The sequence below is a fragment of the Colletotrichum higginsianum genome, chromosome 2 (assembly GCF_001672515.1).
Source record: "Colletotrichum higginsianum IMI 349063 chromosome 2, whole genome shotgun sequence".
In the NCBI taxonomy this organism is placed as follows: domain Eukaryota; kingdom Fungi; phylum Ascomycota; class Sordariomycetes; order Glomerellales; family Glomerellaceae; genus Colletotrichum; species Colletotrichum higginsianum.
In genome coordinates, this window is record NC_030955.1 from 3167009 (window position 1) to 3189525 (window position 22517).

A 22517-nucleotide genomic window follows, 5' to 3' on the forward strand; every position below is an offset into this window, starting at 1 on the left:
TAGTATGCAAGAAAACTGGAGAAAGGGGCCCGTAAGGCTTGAGGAGAGGGTATCGATCGGACGGAGATTCGGACCTTTGAGTGTGGACGATTCCGTGTAAAAAAACCCCCATAAATAAAGAAGAAAAAAAAGGGGTGGGATTTTGAGACGTCATTTGGACATTAAAAAGCGGGAACGGCCACGCCGGAGTGTCCGGACGGCAAGAAGTGGAGACATGAGACGTCACTTGCCCGTGTAGCCCGGCCACGTTGTTTAGGCTCCGGTGACGCAGAGCTGGGAAAAAGGTTGCATGTAATTGAATTTAGACAAAAGCTCCTGGTTTCCTAAAGTCAAACATAATTTTCACACTTTCAATTTCACTTCGCCCAGTCGCCCTGCATTGCCACGAGCGTGTCGCACATACATATGAACCCTTGGACTTTGACATCCCCCCCCCGCCGTCCCGTTTCGTCCCGCCTTGTCCCGCAATCAGCAATTGCGCTCTTTGAGAACTCTCCGATACCGAACGCCTCAACCTCCCGGCCCGTTATCGTGCCCACTTGGCGTTTGCTTAAGCCTGCACAAACCATCGGGCATAACCCACCGCCGCCCTGATCTTGTGACAAAGGTTAAATAAAGCCCAGCCTGAGGTTGAGTCTGTGGGGGTTTTATATATGACATACAGCTCCTACGGCCCCGTTATAGCAGGTGTGGTGGTGTGATTCAAACCTCGAAATGGCTTCATCGAAAGTTGCACAACAATATTGGAGAAGTCTGGCCCGGCCCGGACGCCGGGGGCCTGCCGGAACCGCGTTGCAGCTCGAGACCGTGACTAACACGAGTCTTGTGAAGCATCGCAGCAATACGAGCTCAAGTTCGCCAACGGGTCAGTCACGGCTTATATCAACTTAGTCACCTTCATCATCCCCCACCCCCACCCCTTCTATCCCCCGAGAGCGAAGCAGGAATGGGAACAAACCAACTCACACAACAGGACAGAACAAAAACGCGAAAGAGTCGTCGTGTTGGGCTCGGGATGGGCAGGCTACGCCTTCGCCCGCGAATTGGACCCCAAGAAGTACGAGCGCATTCTCATCTCGCCGCGCTCCTACTTCGTCTTCACTCCCTTGCTGGCCTCGACCTCGGTCGGCACCCTCGAGTTCCGCTCCATCCTTGAGCCCGTCCGCCGGCTGGGCTTGGACTCCTTCCACGAAGCCTGGGCGGACGACATTGACTTCTCCAAGAAGCTCATCCGCATCGAAAAGGTCACGTCGGGCGACGCCACCTCCCGCACGCTCCCGGCGAGGGAGCCGCACCTCCCCAAGAAAGGAGAGGTGATTGACGTGCCTTACGACAAGCTAGTCATCTCCGTCGGGGCGTACTCGCAGACTTTCGGTATCGAGGGCGTCAAGGAGTATGCCAGTTTTCTGAGGGACGTTGGCGATGCGAGGAGCATTCGTCTGAGGGTGCTCCAGTGCTTCGAAAAGGCCGACTGGCCCACGACCACGGACGAGCAGCGGAAAAAATTGTTGCACTTTGCTGTTGTAGGAGGCGGACCAACCGGAATTGAGGTCTGTTTTTCTTTTCATTGTCGTCGTCGTCGTCGTCGTCTTCGGTTCTTTTAATGTCTTTCTTGAACCTGCCGCTGACTCGACTTCCAGTTCGCCGCCGAGCTGCACGATCTCATCCATGATGATCTCTCCAAGCTGTACCCGCACCTCATGGAGTACATCGACATCACGATCTACGACATCGCGCCCAAGGTCCTGCCCATGTTCGACCAGCAGCTCGCCTCCTACGCCGAGGACCTCTTCCGCCGCCAGGGTATCAAGGTGAAGACGGAGCACCACCTGCAGCGCATCCGGCCCGACGAGGACGACGCGCTCGGCACGCTTAAGCTCAAGATCAAGGAGTACGGCGACGACGAGGTCGGCGCCGGCATCGTGGTGTGGAGCACAGGGCTGATGCAGAACCCGCTGGTTCAGACGATCATGAAGAAAGAGCTGCGTAACCCCAACGCGGCGGCCGAGAGAAAAGGAAAGGAAGAGACGGGCACGGTGAAGATCCTGAAGGCGGAGAAAAGTGCCGGCATCGTCACGGACTCTTGTCTGCGGGTCCGCCTCGACGACCCGGCGGACGCGAAGGCCGTTCTGCCGGATGTGTATTCGATGGGCGACTGCTCCGTGCTGGAGACCGAGACACTGCCGGCGACGGCGCAGGTCGCCAGCCAGCAGGCCGTGTATCTCGCCAAGGCGCTCAACAAGGCGGCTGGGGCCGGGGCAGGGCAGAGCAAGCCGTTCAAGTTCCGCAACCTGGGGACGATGGCGTATCTCGGAAGCTGGAAGGCGATTCACCAGAGCTCCGCGGACGAGCTGAAGGGCCGTGCAGGTATGTTGCGATGAGTTTGTGAGATGCATCCGGGGGGACAATCTGCTAACAATCTGGTCCGCAGCCTGGATCTTGTGGCGTTGCGCGTACCTGACCAAGTCGATGAGCATTCGGAACAAGATCCTGGTGCCAGTTTACTGGTTCATCACTTGGGTTTTCGGAAGGGGCATTTCCCGGTTCTGAGTGATGGGGAACTTTGGGGGGTGCCAAAACCTCTTTCTGGGGTCGTTGAAGCATAATCTCGGCCATCATGAGGTCTGGTTTCTTTGTTTGCAAGCCTTTGTTTTTTGGCAATATGTAAGATACGGACGAGAAGTTGCGGCGGTTAACCTCTGGCGAAGAGCAAGTCCAGATTTGATCTGCAATCTCCTTGGTTTTTTTTTCTTAAGCGATAGACTTAGACAAAGGAAGGCAACCCGGAAACATGCGATAGATCCATGGGGAAGATCGGTAGTCTCTGCCTGGCTGCGTACCGTACAGAAATACCCCGTCCCATTACATCACACTAGACTGCTATAGTAGGTCGGAACATGCTGCAGTGGCATTGGGCATGTTTCATTGAACCTGCACCCGCAAGCGGTTGATAGATAAATGTGCTTGGACTTGGCCATAACAAGTCACTTACATCGACAGGGGCAGACAGACAAATTGGGATCGGGAGCACCAAAGTAAACCTCGACAACGCAGCACCTGATGTCTCTTATCGGGCCGGTACACGACGGTCCCATCGAATGAAAAGATCTTGTATATTCATGTTCGTCAATCATGCCCTGCAAATCTCAACGCTGTTTTAACTGATCTATTGGCGCAGAAACCTTTCAGTACTGGGGGTATCCTGATTGCGAGGGGAAGCGGGTGCCATTAACACCCTGAACACCCTGGCCAAGCTGGCTGGCAACGACTGTCGCCTCCCGCACCGCACGCGCAACGGTGCCTCTCACACGGCCCTCCTCAAGCACCAACAGCCCGCCGATCGTGCAGCCGCCGGGCGTGCTGACCTTGTCCCGCAGGAGAGCCGGGTGATCGCCGTTCTGGACCAGGGCGGCGGCGCCCTTCATGGTCTGGGCAGCCATCCTCTGGGCCTCGGCACGAGGGAGGCCCATGGCCACTGCGCCGTCGATGGCAGCCTCGAGGACGAGCGCAAAGAAGGCCGGGCCGGAGCCGCATAGAGCGGTGCTGGCGTCCATGTTGTTGGCAGGCAGGTACACGACGTCGCCGATGCGCTTGAAGATCCAGGTGACGAGGCTCGCGGTCTGGGGAGGCAGCGGGTACGTCGGGGCGCCGATGACGGTCATGCTCTCGCGGATGAGCGAGGCGGTGTTGGGGAGAGCGCGGATGACGCGGCACCGGCCGTCCTCCTCTGGGTTTTTGGTCGGCGCGGCGCCGTGGAGGATCTCCTCCAGGTGCGTCTCGGTGACGCCGGCGCAGATGCTGACGAGCAGCTTGCCGTGGAGGGCGCGGGCCATGCCGGGCTCGCTAAGGACGTCCTTGACCATGTAGGGCTTGCAGGCGAGGATGATGACCTCGGACTGGTGGACCGAGTTGACGTTGTCATTCTGGACGACCTTGAGGACGGAGGAGTGCTCCCAGAGCGCCTTCTTGACCTTCTTGGCGCTCTCGGGCCGGCGCACGCAGGCGATGAAGCGCGAGGGGAGACGGGCGGGAACCTCGTCGTACAACGGGGTGGAGGTGCCGGACGCCGAAGGAGTCTGGAGAGGCCTGGGTGCCTGCATCTCCACGAGAGAGGTGAGGATGCCGTTAAGAATGGCGATGCCCATGGTTCCTGTTCCCGGGGTCAGTCAACTTCTGGCTTCATCTTGAGGACTTGACAGCCCAGAGAGACACTCACCGCAACCAAGGACGGTCATTGTAAGCTCCGAAGAGCTGTAGTCTCCCATGACAGACATGGCTAAGGGGGAGTGAATGATGATAGTATGAGAGGGAATTGCGGTGTAAGTGACACTTCTACAGTGCTCCTTGTATGAAGGCTGGTTTGATTACAGGGGGAAAAGCCACACAAAAAAACCACCTTCGTTTGCACAGTAAAGTTCAATGCGTCGATAAGTTCTTTGATTGCCAAAACCGCTCAGCCTTATCAGTCAAAAGCACAGGAATAAAGATGAAGAAAAAGGAGTTTCCCGGCCAATATTGTTATCCACCTCTCATGGAAAAGAGAAGCTCTCCACTGTTCCGATATCGTCCGCCCTCATCCACTGAGCTCTCTTTTCTCAGACGCTAAGCCCAAAGCAGACTTAGCGTCAACCTTATGCCTTTCGCACAGTGCTCACAATCCAGAAACCACTGAAGGATGGAGGAAATTCAGAGGACACCCCTGTGGGAAACTTGCCTGTTGCTACTCCAGCTTCAGCGTGGGCGACCCATTACAGCAGCTTTGATTCTCAGCAAGAGCATCGACCTGATCTCATCAACGACCTCAGTCCGGGCATTGTCAGCGAACTCGACAGCTACCCTGACGCCTCTCCCCAGTCCCAATCGCCCGAAGCCGAGTACGACGGCAACTGGGACTCAGCAGAGATGGCGGACCCTTTCGAGGTTCGGATGCGCTTCACGGCCCAGCTCCAGCATCTCAACGCATCTGTCACCTCGGCTCAGAAGGCCGCTCAGTATGCCCTCAAGTACAAGGACATGGACGAGGACCTGCACTCTTGCATCCTCGAGCAGTTGGAGCGAGTGAGTCTGTCGCGAAAAATAAAATAAAAATGGAATAAGAACTTGGCAGAGATCGGTGCTGATTTCTCAACCCCCCCCCCTCCCAGAACAACATGAATACTCGCGCCAACATCATGTACTTCATCGAGCATTTCCTGGAGATGGCTCAGAAGGAGAAACACATCGACTACGTCCGCATGATGCAGCGCGACATCATCCGCATCGTCGACGCAGTCGCTCCTGATGACGGATCTGGCGCCGCCAATGTCAAGGTCGTCAGAAGAGTGAGTTACTCTCTCGCACCCCCCTCTCTCTCACTCACCTTGCTTATGTGACTTGGGTGAATGAGTTACTGACGCGCAAACTAGGTTCTCCGGGGCCTCCAGCAGAAGGACTTCCTTGAGGCGCGCACCGTCGACGAGATTGAAGAGGTTCTCAAGGAGCGCGAGACCAGCGCCCACGACGCTGGCCTCTCATCGCCCGTTAACGGCGACGTTGAAATGGGCGACGCGCCGCCCGCCCAGTCGCTCCCGACCAACGGCCGGGCCCTGCGGCTGGAGAAGCGCCAGATCGAGCAGCGCATCGAGGAAGACCGCGAGCGCCACAAGCGTCTCCGCGAGAACATCTGGGCGATCGGAGCCCATGACAACGCCGAGGTCGACAAGATCTGGGAGGAGACGAGCGACTTCGGCGATGACGACCACATCCTCGCCGAGGAGGAGTTTACCGAGTTCACCCAGGCCATGCAGCACTCGTGCCCCCCTAAGCCACCCGCCGGCCCTGCCAGCACTCGCATCGTGAATGGTAAGAAGCGTTGAGGGCTGCCAAGGGGATCACTTCGTCAGCTTCGCATGGGCATATCTTGGCGTTCGGGAAAGCGGAAAATTGGCGTTCAAGGGGTCGTTTTCGGCGGCTGGGTTCTATGCAGGTACTATTATTATTGGGCAGTACCGGGCTTCAGGGTTCCCATCAAACAGTAAGGTAGCTTAAGCAACAACAAGACGACGAACTGTCTTGTCACGTTCACAGATGCCAAAAGATAGGGAAAAAAACGAGACACTTTTGCAATAAATAGATGGTGGCGTGTGTATGTCTTTGATAATATTGTTACATGGGTGTTTGTACACTCATACACGTCCGTCTAGACTAATCCAATCCAGATGTCCGACAACAATGCTCCCCTCCCGAGGATTGTGCCTCCTCACACTCCCGAAAGTAGGGCGCGCGCGCGTGTGCGCGCGTTCGTTTCCCAAATCAGCCAACCCGGTCAGCCATCGGGGCGTTTTACTCCATGGTGACGGTGGCGCCAAGCTCCTTCATCGTGGCGATGATCTTCTCAGCCTCGTCCTTGGCCACGTTCTCCTTCATCAGCTTCGGCGCGCTCTCGACGAACTTCTTGCTGTCCACCAAGCTGAGACCCAGCAGGTTCTTGACTTCCTTGATGACCTTGGCCTTCGCGGCCGCGTCAAAGGCCGTGAGCTTGATGTTGAAGACGCTCTTCTCGGCGGCCGCCGGCGCAGCCTCCTCGACCTCCGCAGCCGCGGCAGGGGCTGCTGCGGGAGCGGCGGCGAAACCACCGACAGGAAGATCGGGAATGTTCAGCTTGGACTGCAATTGAGCGGGAGACGGTCAGCATCAGCTCCTTAGTCTGTTCCTATCCACCACCCCTCCCCTCTACTACGAGTCCATTCGGGGGACGGTTGGATGGATGCAACGCAACGCAACCCCTCCCCGTTCGTTGTGCCTTTTTTCAACTAACCTTCAAGCTTGAAACGAGGTCTGCGGTCTCGAGAAGGGTAAGGGTGCTAATCTGGTCGACGATGGCGGCGATCTTGGGGTTCGTGGGAGCGGCGGCCTCGGTGGAGTTGTGTCTTCGTGCGGTGGCGGGCGTTCGGATCTGGAAGAGGGATGTCGAGGCACGCAGCGAGCCGGTGGCACGGAGCTGACGGGCGCAGCTCTGGGCTGCGTATCTGCAAGAGAGCGCCATTTGTATGATCTGTGTGCGAAGAGATGAGAGCAGAAAAGAGGGGAGGGCCCAATTGAGACGTTGTTGAAGAAGCGGAGCGGGTTTGTCGTCGAGTCGGCCTCTCACGCAAGCAGGGAGGTTCTAGCTCGGGATATCTCTGGCTTGAAGTTTTTCGAGCTCACGAACGGTTCCAGTCGCGTGAACGGGTTGCAGAGAGTCGTCCGAGTTCTGATTGGTCCGGGACCTTTGTAGCGCCGCCTTCCGCCCCTGGGGCGGGCAGGAGCTGCAGGGACCCCGGTCGGGTCGCTCCATCCGAAGGAAAAAAAAAAAAGTTGCCTTTGGCTGGGGCGGCAGGGTCCTTCTCGTAGTAGGAGAGAAAAAAATAATTGGAGGTACATACAAACCGGCCTCTCATGAACATCACCGCCGGCGACGTATCTTGAGATTGAGCCGCGACAATGACTTCGATAGACGTGTCAGCGCAGAGGAGCGCTCTCCTGAGCAACGCCGTCGTCCTGGAGCATTTACCCACCGAAATTCTAGAGGTCATAAGAAATCACACGGCCTCAAACCTCCTCGACGCCGTCGCGGAGGCCGCTCTTATCCCCCAACTTACAGATCGAATTTTCATTCACTTTGAGAATGTCTTTCCCGACATCTGCTCCCGTTGGCTCCTCAACCCCAGAAATCAAACCAGCAACGGCCACGTCCTTGCTTCTCTTGCAAGGATATTGTCCTTCGCCCCGTACTTGTCGGAATTCCTACAACATGTCATGAAAGAGGACTTGACCAAGACGCCGCCCCAAGGACCCCAGGCGCTGAACCTCCGATTCCCCGACCTCACCACTTTCGCTCCCGCTCAAGACTCCGACCTCTTGCGGCTTCTTCTGGCCGCATGGCGGCTGGTCTGTTTCGACCAGAGGACCTACGGTATCCTGGTCTCACCAACTCACATGCAGACTCTCTTCACACATGAGAGCCGCGCCGTCCGGTACTTGGCTATCCGGATATTCAGCCAACTTCTCCGTGCAGCCGACTCAAAATTGGAGGCTCTCATCTGCGAGCATGTTGGGACGAAGGTGGCTATCCTCGCTGACTTTGACGGGCTCCAAGTAGACTATGGTTTCCTCAGTCTGTATGAAGATGCACGGGTCAAGAAGGTCGCGGCTCTGCGCCGTGAGCTTCGCGATGCTTCTCAAAGCAATCAAATCCATCCTGTCCCTCCGCAAAGCCTGACCCCCTTCGTTGCGTGCTACGGCAAGACAATCTTGCCGCGACCGTCCGGACCGGTCGAGAAGAACTCGTCTCTCGTGCTGACGTCCACTACTACCCAAAATCTCGAGACTCTCACCCGTCTCCTCAAGAATGCAAGCCCGATTCTGCTGCACGGTCTTCCTGGCTCTGGAAAGACATCGCTAGTCCACGAAATCGCCAAGGAGTTTGGAAAACATTCTGAGATGGTGACATTACACATCAATGAGCAGACAGACGCCAAGATGCTCATTGGGCTCTACTCAACAGACTCGAAGCCGGGAACGTTCTCATGGAGGGCCGGTGTTCTGACGACTGCCGTCAGAGAAGGTCGTTGGGTCCTCATTGAAGACTTGGACAGGGCGCCGAACGAAGTCATCAGCACAATCTTACCCCTGATCGAACGAGGCGAGCTCCTCATTCCGAGTAGGGGTGAACGGATCAAGGCCGCCAACGGATTCCGCCTTTTCGCCACAGTGAGAAGCTCCCGGGGCATGCATGGCCGGGAAACGCTCCCAAACCTACTCGGCATGCGGTTCTGGCAGCTGCTTTCCGTACACACGCCCACGGAGACCGAGTTGCAGGACATCGTCGTCGGGTCCTACCCCGTCCTCCACAAATTTGCCCCAGGGATTCTCGCCGTTTACCGGCGCTTGTCGAAACCGATTTCTGGAAGCATGCCCTTCTCATCCAGCCGTGGTATGGCTGACCGCCAGATCAGCTTGCGAGATCTTCTGCGATGGTGCAGACGCCTCACAGCCACGCTTTCTGCAGCGGGATGCACCACTGGCGAAGAGCCCATCACCGATACCACCCGGAACTGGATGTTCATGGAGGCTGTCGACTGCTTCGTTGCTGGCATTCCGGACGTTCAAGTCAAGCAACATCTGATCTTTGGCATCGCCGAGGAAATGCACATGGCGAAGGAGCTGGTAGAGTACCACTTCGACCAATACATTCCTCAGCTGGAGCAAAGCGACAGCCAGTTCAAAATCGGCCGCGCAATACTGCGCAAGCGCAAAGAGCGCGTGAACAAGGCTGCCCTCGCTAAAAAGCCGTTTGCCAGCACCACGCATGCAAAGAAGTTGCTGGAGCAGACCGCCGTCGCCGTGAACCTAGGCGAGCCGATCTTGCTCGTTGGTGAGACCGGTATCGGAAAGACGACTGTCGTTCAGCAGTTGGCCGACACCCTGGGTCACAAGCTGGTCGCCATCAACTTGTCTCAGCAGAGCGAGGCCGGTGATCTCCTTGGTGGCTTTAAGCCCGTCAACGTGAGGAGTCTGGCCGTTCCCCTGAAAGAGGAATTCGAGGACCTGTTCTCCGCGACAGGAATCTCGACAACGAAGAACCAGCGGTACCTCGAGCAGCTCGGAAAGTGTTTCGCCAAGGGACAGTGGGCAAAGGCTGCCAAGCTGTGGCGCGAAGCCCCCAAGATGTTCAAGAAGATTATCGAGGAGCTCACCCGGCGAGAGAGGGAGCAGAGCCAGGCTCGTGACGAGGCAGGCCAGCCGACGAAGCGGCGCAAAACCGAATCTAAGCTTCAGACTCTCCTTGAGCTCAGCCCCCGGTGGGATCAGTTTTCTCGCAGTCTCGACCAGTTCGAAGTCCAGCTGTCCGGCGGCTCGACAGCGTTCGCCTTCTCCTTCGTCGAGGGCAATATTATCAAGGCCGCCCGAAATGGTGACTGGGTGCTCCTCGACGAAATCAACCTTGCATCGCCGGATACTCTGGAAAGTATCGCAGACCTCCTGACAGGACCTGTCGAGACACCTTCCATCCTGCTGTCGGAGACGGGAGAAATCGAGAGGATCAGAGCACACCCGAACTTCCGTATCTTTGGCGCCATGAACCCTGCGACAGATGTGGGAAAACGCGACCTCCCTATCGGGATTCGGTCTCGGTTTACCGAGCTCTACGTCGACAGCCCAGACAAGGACAAGAACGACTTGATCACCATCGTCAAAACGTATCTGAGAAACAGCAGCATCAAAGACGAGGCCGCCACGAACGATATCGCGGCGCTGTATATGAACACCAAGAGTTACGCCGAGCGCAAGGAGATTGTTGACGGGGCCAACGAGGTGCCGCATTTCAGTCTTCGTACCTTGACACGCGTCTTGACCTATGTCAACTACATTGCTCCTTTCTATGGCATTCGCCGATCTTTGTACGAGGGCTTCTCGATGGGGTTCCTAACCCTTCTCGATAGAGAATCGGAAAAGCTGATCATGCCGCTGATCGACCACCACTTGTTTGGACGCATCTCTAATGCTCAGTCTCTGCTTTCTCAACCACCAAAACAGCCTGACGATGGCAAGCAGTATGTGCGGTTCCGTAACAAGGCAAAGGACCGTCACTACTGGCTTGCTCAGGGAGGGGAGACCCCTAAGGAGCGAACAGACTACATCATCACGCCCTATGTGGAGCGCAACCTGCTTAACCTGGTCCGCGCGACGTCCACCCGTCGATTTCCTATCCTCATTCAGGGCCCGACCTCGGCAGGAAAGACGAGTATGATCGAGTATCTGGCAAACTTCACTGGTAACAAGTTTGTGCGCATCAATAATCACGAGCACACTGATCTGCAGGAGTATCTGGGCACGTATGTCTCAGACTCGACAGGAAGACTCCGTTTCCAAGAGGGGTTGCTTGTGCAAGCCATGCGCCAAGGCCACTGGATCGTTCTTGACGAGCTGAATCTTGCCCCGACAGACGTGCTCGAGGCGCTGAATCGTCTTCTCGACGACAACCGAGAGCTTCTGATTCCGGAGACACAGGAGGTCGTGAGGCCGCACGATAACTTCATGCTATTCGCGACCCAAAACCCCCCTGGCCTCTACGGTGGCCGAAAGGTGCTTTCACGTGCGTTCCGCAACCGTTTCTTGGAGCTGCACTTCGACGACATCCCTGAGGACGAACTGGAGTATATCTTGCAAAACAGAAGCATCAACACGGCGCCCTCGGACTGCAAGAGGATCGTCACGGTCTACAAGGAGCTCTCCCGTCTTCGCCAGACTAGCCGTCTGTTCGAGCAGAAGGACAGTTTCGCCACGCTTCGTGATCTGTTCCGATGGGCTTTGCGAGAGGCAGATACTCGCGAGCAGATCGCGGTCAACGGTTTCATGCTGCTTGCGGAACGAGTACGAATCGAGGAGGAGCGCACTGCTGTCAGAGAGGTCATCGAGAGCGTCTTCAAGGTCAAGATTGACCCAGAAGTTATATACGCCGCCAAGTCATCGCCCATTTTGAGCCAGCTTCAGGGGATGCCCAACAACCACGGCGTTGTATGGACTCGCGCCATGCGTCGTCTCTATGTCTTGGTCCACACTGCCATTCGCAACAACGAGCCCGTTCTTCTTGTGGGCGAGACCGGATGCGGCAAGACCACTGTCTGTCAGATCCTTGGAGACGTGCTCGGAAAGGAGCTGCACATTGTCAACGCCCACCAGAATACCGAGACGGGAGATCTTATCGGTTCTCAGAGACCAGTGAGAAACCGAGGGGCGATTGCAGACTCGCTGAAGGTCGATCTGACTTCTCTCCTCGGGGCGCTTGGCGAAGACTCGACAGGCTCATTGGATGACCTGCTGCAAAGATACCACGCCCTTCCGACCGAGACGTTGGCCAAGGTCGACGGCCCCGCGCAAGAAAAGATCGCGCTGCTGGAGGCCAAGAGCAAAGCCTTGTTTGAGTGGTCTGACGGAAGTCTTGTTCACGCCATGAAGGCCGGTCAATTCTTCCTGCTCGACGAAATCTCCCTGGCCGACGATTCCGTGTTGGAGCGTCTGAACTCTGTTCTCGAGCCTCAACGATCTCTTCTCCTCGCAGAGAAGGGCATTGACAACTCGTTCGTCACCGCGGCCGATGGTTTCCAGTTCTTCGCGACCATGAACCCGGGAGGCGACTTCGGCAAGAGAGAACTGTCTCCGGCCCTGAGGAACCGTTTCACCGAGATCTGGGTCCCGGCCATGTCTGAAATGGATGATATGCTCGACATCGTTCTGTCAAAACTCGACCCGGCATTCAAGTCCTACGGCAAGCCTGTGGTGCAGTTCGCCCACTGGTTTGGGCAAGTTTTCAGGTCTTCATCCTCTACGGCCTTCTCGATCCGTGACATTCTCATCTGGGTCAACTTCATCAACCTCTGCGGGCCCTCATCGCCCCAGTTCGCCGTGGTTCATGGCGCCGCGACCGTCTTCATCGACAGCTTGGGCGCCAACCCTTCAGCCTTGCTGGCCATGGATCCTAAGGCACTCGATTCCCAGAGACAGAAATGTCTGGACAAGCTCAGCGAGCTGCTTGGCTACGACACCACGGCTGTCTACCGAGCACAGCCCGAAGTCACCTTGACCGAAGACAGACTGTCCATCGGCGAGTTCGGCCTGCCCAGAGAAGCAGCCCGCTCAACGGACCCCAGCTTCGCCTTCAACGCCCCGACTACAAGACTCAACGCCATGCGAGTGATGCGTTCTCTCCAGATGCGGAAGCCCATCTTGCTGGAAGGTAGCCCTGGTGTCGGCAAGACGACCCTTGTCGCCGCTCTGGCCCGCGTATGTGGCCGGCCCCTGACTCGAATCAACTTGTCAGACCAGACTGATCTGATGGACCTGTTCGGTACGGATATGCCTGTCGAGGGCGCCGAGGCCGGCAATTTTGCCTGGCGCGATGCTCCCTTTCTACAAGCCATGCAGAACGGCGAGTGGGTGTTGCTTGACGAGATGAACTTGGCCTCTCAGTCGGTGCTGGAAGGTCTCAATGCCTGTCTTGACCATCGTGGAGAGGTTTACATCTCCGAGCTGGACCAAGTCTTCAAGAGACATCCCGATTTCAGACTATTTGCTGCGCAGAACCCCCATCACCAGGGAGGCGGCCGAAAGGGACTTCCGAGCTCCTTCGTGAACAGATTCATCGTCGTTTACGCCGACGTCTTCACGGCCGAGGACCTTCTGCTCATTGCGCAGCACAACTTCCCCAGCATTTCTACCGACGTTGTCAGCGGCGTCATTCAGTTCATCTCTCGCCTGGATCACCAAGTTGCGATCGAGAAGGCTTTCGGCTCCCACGGAAGTCCTTGGGAGTTCAACCTGAGAGATATCCTCAGATGGTTGCATCTCCTGGCGACTACCGACCCTCTCCTGGCGACCGGCAAACCAGATGATTTCCTCGACCTCATTATCCGCCAGCGTTTCCGGTCTTCTTCAGATCGCGAGGAAGTGAACAAGCTCTTCGCCCAGGTCTTCTCGAGGGACCCGCAAACTCACAGCTTGTACCATGACACCAACGCGGCGTTTTCTCAAGTCGGCAACGCACTGCTTCCTAGAAACCAGACCTCGCAACCTTTGGCTCTGCCTGGCATCGACATTGTCACTCGACTTCCCGAGATCGAGTCGCTCATGGTCTGCATCAAACAGGACATTCCGTGCATTCTTAGCGGTCCGTCTGGCAGCGGAAAGTCGGTACTGCTCGAGCACGTTGCTGCCCTTGTCGGAAAGCCCCTCGTCGTCTTCCCTCTCAATGCCGACATCGACACAATGGATCTAGTCGGTGGCTTTGAGCAGTCGGACCCCCTCCGTGAGGTAAACGCTTCCCTGAAGGAGCTCTTCGAGGGTCTGCAGACCACAATCCTGACCCGGGTGCCGGGCCAAGTCCCCGCCAAGGCCCTCGCTCTGCTGTATCTCCTGGAAACCTATCGCGGAGACACAAATGGCCTTCCGGCCATCACGGCAGCAGTCGAGCAAGTTCTCTCTGACGTTTCCAGGGAGTCGGAGATTGGCGTGCTCCTCTCCAACGTCTACACCGTTCTACAAAACCCACTGGTGGTCAGCAACCCCCGTTTCGAGTGGCTCGATGGGGTCATCGTCAAGGCCCTCGAAACCGGCCAGTGGCTGGTCTTGGACAACGCCAATCTGTGCAACGCCTCCGTTCTGGACAGACTAAACTCCCTGCTCGAGCCAAACGGCTTTTTGAGCATCAATGAACACTGCGGACCTAACGGAGAGCCGAGAATCATCAGACCTCACCCGGATTTCCGAATCTTTTTAACGGTCGATCCGCGCTACGGTGAGCTGTCACGAGCCATGAGGAACAGAGCCGCCGAGATCCATCTCAGCGAGCGGAAGACGCACGCCCTCCAAGAACCCAGCTCTCACGTTCATGTGGAGAGCAGCTTGCAAAGATTTTCCGCTTCCAGTCGGATTTCCACTTCTGTCTTGAGCGAGAACGACTCCTCAGACGTGAGCAATATAACGCTCGAGAACCTTTCCCTTCAGGATTTGGCGCTCATGGAAAGATTCTCGCGCGCCGTCCAACGCCGCTTAACCGATCTCGGCTCGGCTGGCCTCGACAAGTACCAAGGGAGCTTAAACGAGCAACTCGGATTCCTGGATGCGACGGAGACGGCCGGTCTCCGCGAGGCTATCTCGCAACTCTATGCAGCCCTTCCCGGTGCCAACTCGGGCTTCGGATCTGCGCAGGTAAGATCATTCAAGTCGTGGAGGGAAAGAGGAGAGTCAACTGACAGTCAACCCCAGCCCCTGAACCCTCTCCACAACGCCTCCATTGTACGCGTTTTGCACCAAAGCAAAGATGAGCTGCCCTTCTGGCTTTCTGTCAGCTACGGGTTTCTCTTGGAGATCCAGCGATGCCAAGCCGCGATTGCCACTCAGGCCACCAGGGCGAAGGCAGCGAAACTCGCTTCATTGAACCGTCTCCAGCGATCCATCGTATCGGACCGCGTCGCATCTGTCGCGAAGGACTCGACAGTCAGGGTATCAAAATTTCTGTCGAGGACTCTTCAGATCATCAGAACCTTTATCCAAGCCAATCTGACGACATCCCACGGCTGGAAAGATCGCGCTCGGGTTATCCGAAACATGCTGGACTTCTGGTGGCGAACTCTCAACCTTACCACCGAGAACCTCTTTGAGGAAGCACGGTTCCAGGCCCATTTGATGCATGGAGTTGAATCCGTTCAAACACTCGTTTCGCCTACGACGGAAGCCACAAACAGACAGCTCGCTGATCGCTACCTTCAGACTGTTGAAGAAGACTTCACAACGGGCTTCCGCCTGACCACTGGCTTGAGCATGGAAGTCCTCTGGAAGCAGATCAAGCCGCTCCCCGTCATGAGCGAGGAAACTCTTACCAAAAGTCAGGAAATCGAGCAGCTCGGCAAGCGTCTCGACGAGCTCAAGTGGAAGGTCAAGGCATCCATTACTGATCTGGCCAGAGCCATGACAACTCTCGTCAAGGCCGACGAGATTGTACGAAGCACCAACTCTGACGTGACAGAGCTCATCCAAGACCTCACGAAGGAGATCGAGCTTTTGGAATCCAAAGTCGGCTCGGAGTCCAGCGAGGTCAAGCCGTTCTTCGCGTCGGAGTTTGAGACTCTGAGACAGGCTTCTCTGTTGAGGTCGCAAGCCATCGCATATTTCCAAGGCCTGCCATACAGCGCCAACGAGACGGATCTTCTGGTCTTGTCAAGCCAGCAAACCATTGACCAGATCCGTCTTGGCAGCTTCGGAGCCAAAGAAGCACAGTATTTGACCATCGGCCTGCTCGCTTCCCAGGATCCTGCCACCCATGTCTGGAACGGCAAGTTCGCCACGTCTCTCTTATCAAGACTCAACTCCCTTCATGCAACGAGTCTGCGCTCACTCGGACTCCTTGAGACCGAATTGCCTGCCATTGGTCGATCTGTTGCTGCTCTGGCCCCGACAATCCAGAAGAACCAAATCGCGGCCCTAAACGCGGTTCTCAAGAGGCTCATCACCACTGTATTCTCCGTTCATGGCAGTGAGCAGCACGAGCAGCTCGTCAGTGCAATCTACGATCAGGTCAAGCGCGAGTTCGAAGGCGTCACCGTCACGCCTCTGCAGATAAAGCAGCTGGCCGCCCAGTTCGAGGGCACCCTTCCTAGCGACTGGCCCGTTCACGTCCATCAGATCGCCCAGCAGCACCTGATCCCTGCCTTGGTTGCCCTCGCCGTGTCCGACAAGATCGAGGGCACCAGTCAGCCCCATAGCGAGGCAGCCAGCGCCCGAATTGTCGCCGCCTGCTCGGCAGTCGCCTGGGTTGAGTTCTCGGTTGGCGCGATCATGCTTTACGTGCCGGACAAGGCTTTCGATCCGCAATTGCGGCCGCAATTCGAGAAGGACGTTCACGACGAGCTGACCAAGGGACTTGAACATAAACTCTTGTCACTGTTGGACTTTGAGACTCGCTTCACGGGTCAAAAGACATCGCTCCGCATCCAGCTCGTGCAACAAGATATCGAAGCGCTTGGCCCGGCACCAGCACCGACACAGCTGCTTTACAGACCCGCTCGATCGGAGCTCACCAACGTTCAGACATCCTTCAACAACGTCCTGGCGACCATCCTTGGGCAGGACCTGTCGGCTCATCATACTGCCTTTGCCCTATCGGGTTCCCCTGACGCTGTACAAGTGATCAATCTCGTCAGGCAGAACCTGGCTCACATGGTTGATCGCTTGGCTAACCGTGATCACCGAGCAAACCACCTCGATGCCTATCAGGACATGACACGACCTCTCGTCAACATTCTTGGCTGTCTCCAGCTTGGTCTGTCGTTGAGCGACGGGCTTGAGTCTATCGAACATCATATTGCGGAAAAGACTCTCATGGACCTAACGCCCTTCATTGGCGGCAACCCCGAGCACCATGTCCTCAAGAAGTTCCCGAACAGGAGCCTGGAGTTCCTCGACTACATCGGGCTGATTGCATCCGTTGAGGGATTGACGAACCTCAACGCCAGTGTCCGTGAAGCGCTGTTCGAATGCGTCCACCGGTTCTTCCAAGAATGGGCCAAGAGGCTCGAGGACGACCGCAAAGCGGAGGAGGCTCGGACGAACCTCTATCGTTTTAAGGGAAGCTTCGAAGACGAGGAGGAGATGGACGAGCAAGAGTTTAACGAGCTTTTCCCCACGTACGACGAAGAGCAGGACGAGAAGCCCGCCATCGGACATCAGAAGGTTCGCGACGTGTCGGTTAGACTGGCCGAGGCTCATCGCAAGGTCTTCTTGGAACAGCCGAGACCGTCTGAAGCGCTCCAAGAGGTTTGCAAGAAGGTTGGCAAGGGTGTCGCACAGGAGCTCGCGCACAAGTCTGCGGTTCATCAGGGCGTCAACAGCCGAGTGCTCCCTCTTGCACTCTGGTCGGTAGACGAGCAGATGACAGCGCTTAAAACCAACACCGTCGGCACCACTTACAACTTCTACACCGACTCAAACCTTCCCGAAGTTCGCCGCCTGATCCCTCTCGTTGACAAGGTGGAGGCTCGCTTCCGTGACTTGCAACAAGTGGACGAGATCGGCCACATGCAGCCGTTGGCAGACGTACGAGCCGCTTGCGAGCAGCTCCTCGACCTCACCCACACCGAGCCCCTAGCCAAGATTCTACCCAAGTTGGAGCATCTTCACGGTATCGTCTACGAGTGGCAGCACGGAGGCTACGCTCCAGCCATCTATGGAGCGCCGGCCCTCTACACGTCTCTGACAGACACCATCATCAGCTGGCGACGACTGGAACTCTCGACCTGGGCCAAGCTCTTTGACATGGAGGCTCAAAAGTGCTCAGAGGATGCTGACTCGTGGTTCTTCATCGCCTACCAGGTCCTCATCGCCGTTCCCCTGTCTCTTGTCGACTCCCCCGAGCTGAAGGATTACGCCGTCAACCTGGTGAGGGAGCTCGAGACATATTTCTCCACCGCCATCATCGGCCAATTTTCCGCTCGCCTCAGACTGCTAAGACAGTTGCAGAAACACCTGCAGCTGCTCACCGTCGACTACCCCTCCCTGGCCGTCGTGTCCGACGCGGCACTGAACTTCATCGACTACCACTCTCGCTTCGAGAAGGTTGCAAAGGTAGCAATTGCCAAGGGAAGGGCGCCGTTCGAGAAAACGATGAAAGAAGTCGTCTTGCTGGCCAGCTGGAAGGATACCAACATTAATGCTCTGCGCGAGAGCGCGCGCAAGTCTCATTTGAAACTTTTCAGACTTGTTCGCAAGTTCCGCGCTGTCCTTGGCCAGCCGATGAAGCCCATTCTGGAGCAGGGTATACCAGACGACGAGGTGCCCATCACCCAGATCACAGATGCTAGAGACAAGGTCCTTCTACAGGCTGGCGGCAGAGACTTGTTCGCCCATCTCAAGGTTGACGTCAAGGCCGTCCAGGCCTGCAACGTGGCCCTGGATCAATGGTTCTATCAACATAAGCGTCTGTCCAACACCTCGAAAACGCTTCACACCATGGTTCAAGTCGCTGCTCGGGCTCACAATACCCCCCTCGATGCCACCCAGGAGATCCTCTCGTACGTGCAAGATCTCAACGCTTCGATTGCGGAACTGCGCAAGGAGACGCCCGGCACCTTGACAGACGAAAACAAGGATCAAGTCAAGAACCTCAAGACGCGCAAGCGCAACCTCTTTGCGGACGTCCTGAAGATGATGAGACAGATGGGCTTCCGTTACAACCTCGGAACCGAGGAGTTGGCCAAGCAGGATTCCCTCGCGGTCGTCCTGGCACGTATGCCCGCCTCTCACATTCAGGAGGAGGAGAACAGCGCCGACGATGCCGCCGAGTATTACTTCCACAAGGTTGTCGACATTGCGCCCAAGGTCAGAGCCTCCATACACGAATACTCGGAAGAGCTCACTGGTGCCGAGATGTCTAGAAGCACCGGGTTCATGGAGGGCATGGTGGCTGTCGTCTTGGGTCAGCACAGCTCGTTGTCTGCTACTCGCAAGGCCATCGCCTCTCTTGACCGGGCCATCGCCTCGGTTGCAAGCTTGAGCAGCACAACCATCGGGCGCAACACCAATGGAAGCAGCCCGACCATCACTGTGGACTGGATGAAGCCCATTCTGGACTTCGGAATCAAGGTTGTCGATATCCACGGCAAGCTGGCCTCGGTCGATAATCAACCTGTAATGGGCCACCTGCAGGCCACCCTGCAGGAAGTGGACGAATTGTCGAAGCAGTGGCACGCTCTGGCTTCTACTCCTCAGAAATTCACGACCGAACAGCACGACTCCCTGCGGAAGCGGTCCTTGCTCGCGGAGGAGAACTTCAAGGCACTGATCCCCGGCCTTGGCCGCTCGGATCTTGATTTCGTGCTGAAGCAAATTACAAGCTGGTTCAGCATTCAGACCGTCCAAGGCGACCAGGAGGCTCGCGTCGACATCGACACCAACGCCCAGCGATTCAACGATACGGTGCCCAACCTTTGCGATACTGTGCTTGTTGCGCTCCAAGAGTACAAGAAGACCATGGCTGATCTGCCAAGCTCGTCCGAAGACTCGGGCTGGCTAGCAAAGGCCTCTGCTGTCCGCATCTCCGGCCTCAACACGCTCTACATTAATGCGATCGTCAGCAAGATCGAGGCGTGTTTGGCCGCCCTGGAAAGCGTTGACTTGGAGCAACCCAAACTGAGTGCACTTTCTTCGTCGCTCTTGGCCGTTGTTCTTCCTATCCTTCAGCAATACGCCTCAATCTGTCGCCGAGGCTTCGCTGAACTCCATAGCCTACATGCTGCTACCGGATTCATGGCTCACCAGCTGGCTCGAACCTTTGTTCAGCTCGCTGCCAAGGGCTTCTGCTCTCCTCAAGAGAAGCAAGGCGAGGAGTCTGGCGAATCAGGCAAACTCGAGTCCGGAACCGGTCTGGGAGACGGCGATGGAGCGGAGGACATCAGCAAAGACATCCAGCCCGATGAGGACTTGACAGAGCTTGCCCAGGAGCCGAACAAAGAAAAGGACGGCGAGATGGAAGACGAGAAGGACGCTGTCGACATGGCGGACGAAGAGCTTGAAGGAGAGATGGGCAGTGTTGGTGGAGACGACGAGGAAGAAAATTCCGACGGAGAAGGCGAAGATGGCAAGGAGGAGAACGAAATGGAAGAGGAGGTTGGCGATGTCGACGATCTCGATCCGACGGCCGTTGACGAAAAGATGTGGGACGGAGGCGATGACGAGGCAGAAAAGGACCAGAAGGGCGACAAGGCCAAGGGGCAGAAGATGGACGAGCAGATGGCGGCTGAAGCCGAGGCCAACGCCCAAGAAAGTGAGACGGAGGATGACAAGCAGAATGCCGAAAAAGGGGACGAGGAGATGGAAGAGGAGGAGGAGGAAGAGGAAGAGCCAGGCGCGGAGCAAGAAGACGCGAAGTTTGAGGACGATCAGGTCAAGCAAGACCAAAATGTGGAGGAGAACGACGCGCTGACGATGCCCGAGGAGATGGACTTCGACTTCGACGATGAAGGAGAAGATGCAGGTTCCGAGGACGATGAACTCGACAAATTGTCAGACGTTGAGAAGGACGAGCCTCAACAGCAGCAGCAGGAGTCGGATGTCGAGGACGGAGAGGAAGAGACGCAGCGACCTGATGAGAAGGGTCCCGAACATGAAGGAGAGGAAGAAAAGGAGGAGGAAGCGCCAGAGGAAGATCTCGCGGGCGAGCCCGAGGTCGATATGGAGCCCAAGGAAGAGGAGGAAGAGCAGCCCAATCAGCCCGAGGAGCCCGACAACCGCGTGGAACCCCCTCGGGATGACTCCAATGCCGACGCCAACGCTGCGCCGAGCGATGTCAAGGGCGGCGGCCAAGATCAAGACGCCGACAAGATGGACGTTGAGAACGACTTCGACACCAACGCTGCCCAGAGGGACGACGGAGACGCAGGAGACGGTTCCGCGGAGCAACAAACCAGCGCCGGAAAGAAGGGCCAGCTTTCACGGTCCGACGACCAAGCGCAACCCACCGACCAGGACCAGGATGACACGCCCGAGACCAGCAGACAGGATCCTTTCAAGAAGCTCGGCGATGCCCTTGAGCGTTGGCACCGCCAGCAGAACGACATCAAGGATCCCGAGAAGCAGCAGCAGGAAGAGGGCGAGCAGAAGCAGTCGCGGGATATCGACGCGGAGCTCGGCGCTCGCGAGTTCCAGCACCTGGAGGACGACGAGACTGCGGCCGACGCCCAGGCCATGGGCAACGCCTCCGAAGACCAGGTGCAGCCCATCGACGAGGCGATGGCCATTGATGAAGAGAAGGAGGACCCACAGAGCCGAGTGATGCCCGACGCGGAGGATGCCGAGATGGACCAGGACCCCGACAAGATGGACACGACCGAGGCCCCCGAAGTCCAGGAGAAAGACGCCGGTGCAGACAAGGACGATGGCCGGTCCGGCGTCAAGACGCGACAGGGCGCTTTGGAGCGCGAGGCATCGCCCACTGAGGACGAGGACCAAAGAGCCGAAGAGGACTCGGAAGATGAGCAAGCAGTTGAGGAAACCTCGACGCAGCTCTCGGCGACCCACATCAGCGACGAGCAGCTTCCCCTTCGCGACTTCTCCGAGTCGCTGCGGTCCTGGACCGCTTTCCAGTCCAAGACGCACCCGCTCTCGCTCTCCCTCACCTCTCAGCTCAGGCTCATCCTCACCCCATCCCAATCCACGAAGCTCTCGGGCTCGTACCGCACAGGCAAGCGCCTCAACATCAAGAAGATCATCCCGTACATCGCGTCCAGCTACAAGCGCGACAAGATCTGGATGCGCCGCGCCATCCCGACCAAACGTAGTTACCAGATCCTCCTCTGCGTCGACGACTCGCGCAGCATGGGCGAGTCGAGCTCCGGCACGCTGGCCCTCGAGTCCCTCGTCATGGTCTCGCGCGCGCTGACCATGCTCGAGGTCGGCCAGGTCGGCGTCCTCGGCTTCGGAGCCGACACCTTCATGGCACACGACTTCGCCGAGCCGTTCGCCTCGCACGATGCGGGAGCCAAGGTCATGCAGCACTTCAACTTCCAGCAGGACCGCACCGACATCGCGCTGCTCGTGCGCCGGACCATCGACCACTTCCGCGCCGCGCGCTTGCAGAACCCGGCTCGCGGCGGCGCCGAGGACCTGTGGCAGCTCGCCCTGATCCTGTCGGACGGCCTGACGCCGTCTTCGCAGCACGAGCCCATCCGCCGCCTGCTCCGCGAGGCCATGGAGGAGCGCATCATGATCGTCTTCATCGTCATGGACGACACGGGCAATAAGAAGGGCGACAGCGTCCTGGACCTCAAGGAGGCCAAGTTCGTCAAGGACGAGAGCGGCAACAGCCGCGTCGTTATCGAGAGGTATCTCGACACCTTCCCCTTCCAATACTACCTCATCGTCCACAACCTCGAGGACTTGCCCGGCGCGCTTGCCGGATTACTGAGGACCTGGTTCGCCGAGGTTAACTCGTGAAGTAGAGGGGACGA

At 57.2% G+C, this 22517-nt stretch overlaps 5 protein-coding genes across 5 annotated transcripts; 3 read left to right on the forward strand and 2 right to left on the reverse strand.

Annotated features, from left to right (window-relative positions):
• Nucleotides 1–714: 714 nt before the first annotated feature.
• Nucleotides 715–2381, forward strand: CH63R_02674 (Pyridine nucleotide-disulfide; the record flags this gene model as incomplete). Its single annotated transcript, XM_018297649.1, has 3 exons — nucleotides 715–865; nucleotides 979–1550; nucleotides 1641–2381. 3 exons carry the CDS (start codon nucleotides 715–717, stop codon nucleotides 2379–2381), a joined length of 1464 nt encoding a protein of 487 aa, XP_018162465.1.
• An 804-nt stretch (nucleotides 2382–3185) lies between these two features.
• On the reverse strand, nucleotides 3186–4274 carry CH63R_02675 (Pyrroline-5-carboxylate reductase; the record flags this gene model as incomplete). Its single annotated transcript, XM_018297650.1, has 2 exons — nucleotides 3186–4150; nucleotides 4217–4274. 2 exons carry the CDS (start codon nucleotides 4272–4274, stop codon nucleotides 3186–3188), a joined length of 1023 nt encoding a protein of 340 aa, XP_018162466.1.
• A 212-nt stretch (nucleotides 4275–4486) lies between these two features.
• Nucleotides 4487–5855, forward strand: CH63R_02676 (CTD kinase subunit gamma; the record flags this gene model as incomplete). The annotated part of the gene is made up of 4 exons (XM_018297651.1): nucleotides 4487–4565; nucleotides 4649–5058; nucleotides 5145–5321; nucleotides 5406–5855. The coding sequence occupies 4 exons, from the start codon at nucleotides 4487–4489 to the stop codon at nucleotides 5853–5855; spliced, it is 1116 nt and encodes a 371-aa protein (XP_018162467.1).
• A 466-nt stretch (nucleotides 5856–6321) lies between these two features.
• Nucleotides 6322–7024, reverse strand: CH63R_02677 (50s ribosomal protein l12; the record flags this gene model as incomplete). Its single annotated transcript, XM_018297652.1, has 2 exons — nucleotides 6322–6645; nucleotides 6797–7024. 2 exons carry the CDS (start codon nucleotides 7022–7024, stop codon nucleotides 6322–6324), a joined length of 552 nt encoding a protein of 183 aa, XP_018162468.1.
• A 437-nt stretch (nucleotides 7025–7461) lies between these two features.
• On the forward strand, nucleotides 7462–22503 carry CH63R_02678 (Midasin; the record flags this gene model as incomplete). The annotated part of the gene is made up of 2 exons (XM_018297653.1): nucleotides 7462–14727; nucleotides 14785–22503. 2 exons carry the CDS (start codon nucleotides 7462–7464, stop codon nucleotides 22501–22503), a joined length of 14985 nt encoding a protein of 4994 aa, XP_018162469.1.
• Between the last annotated feature and the right edge of the window lie 14 nt (nucleotides 22504–22517).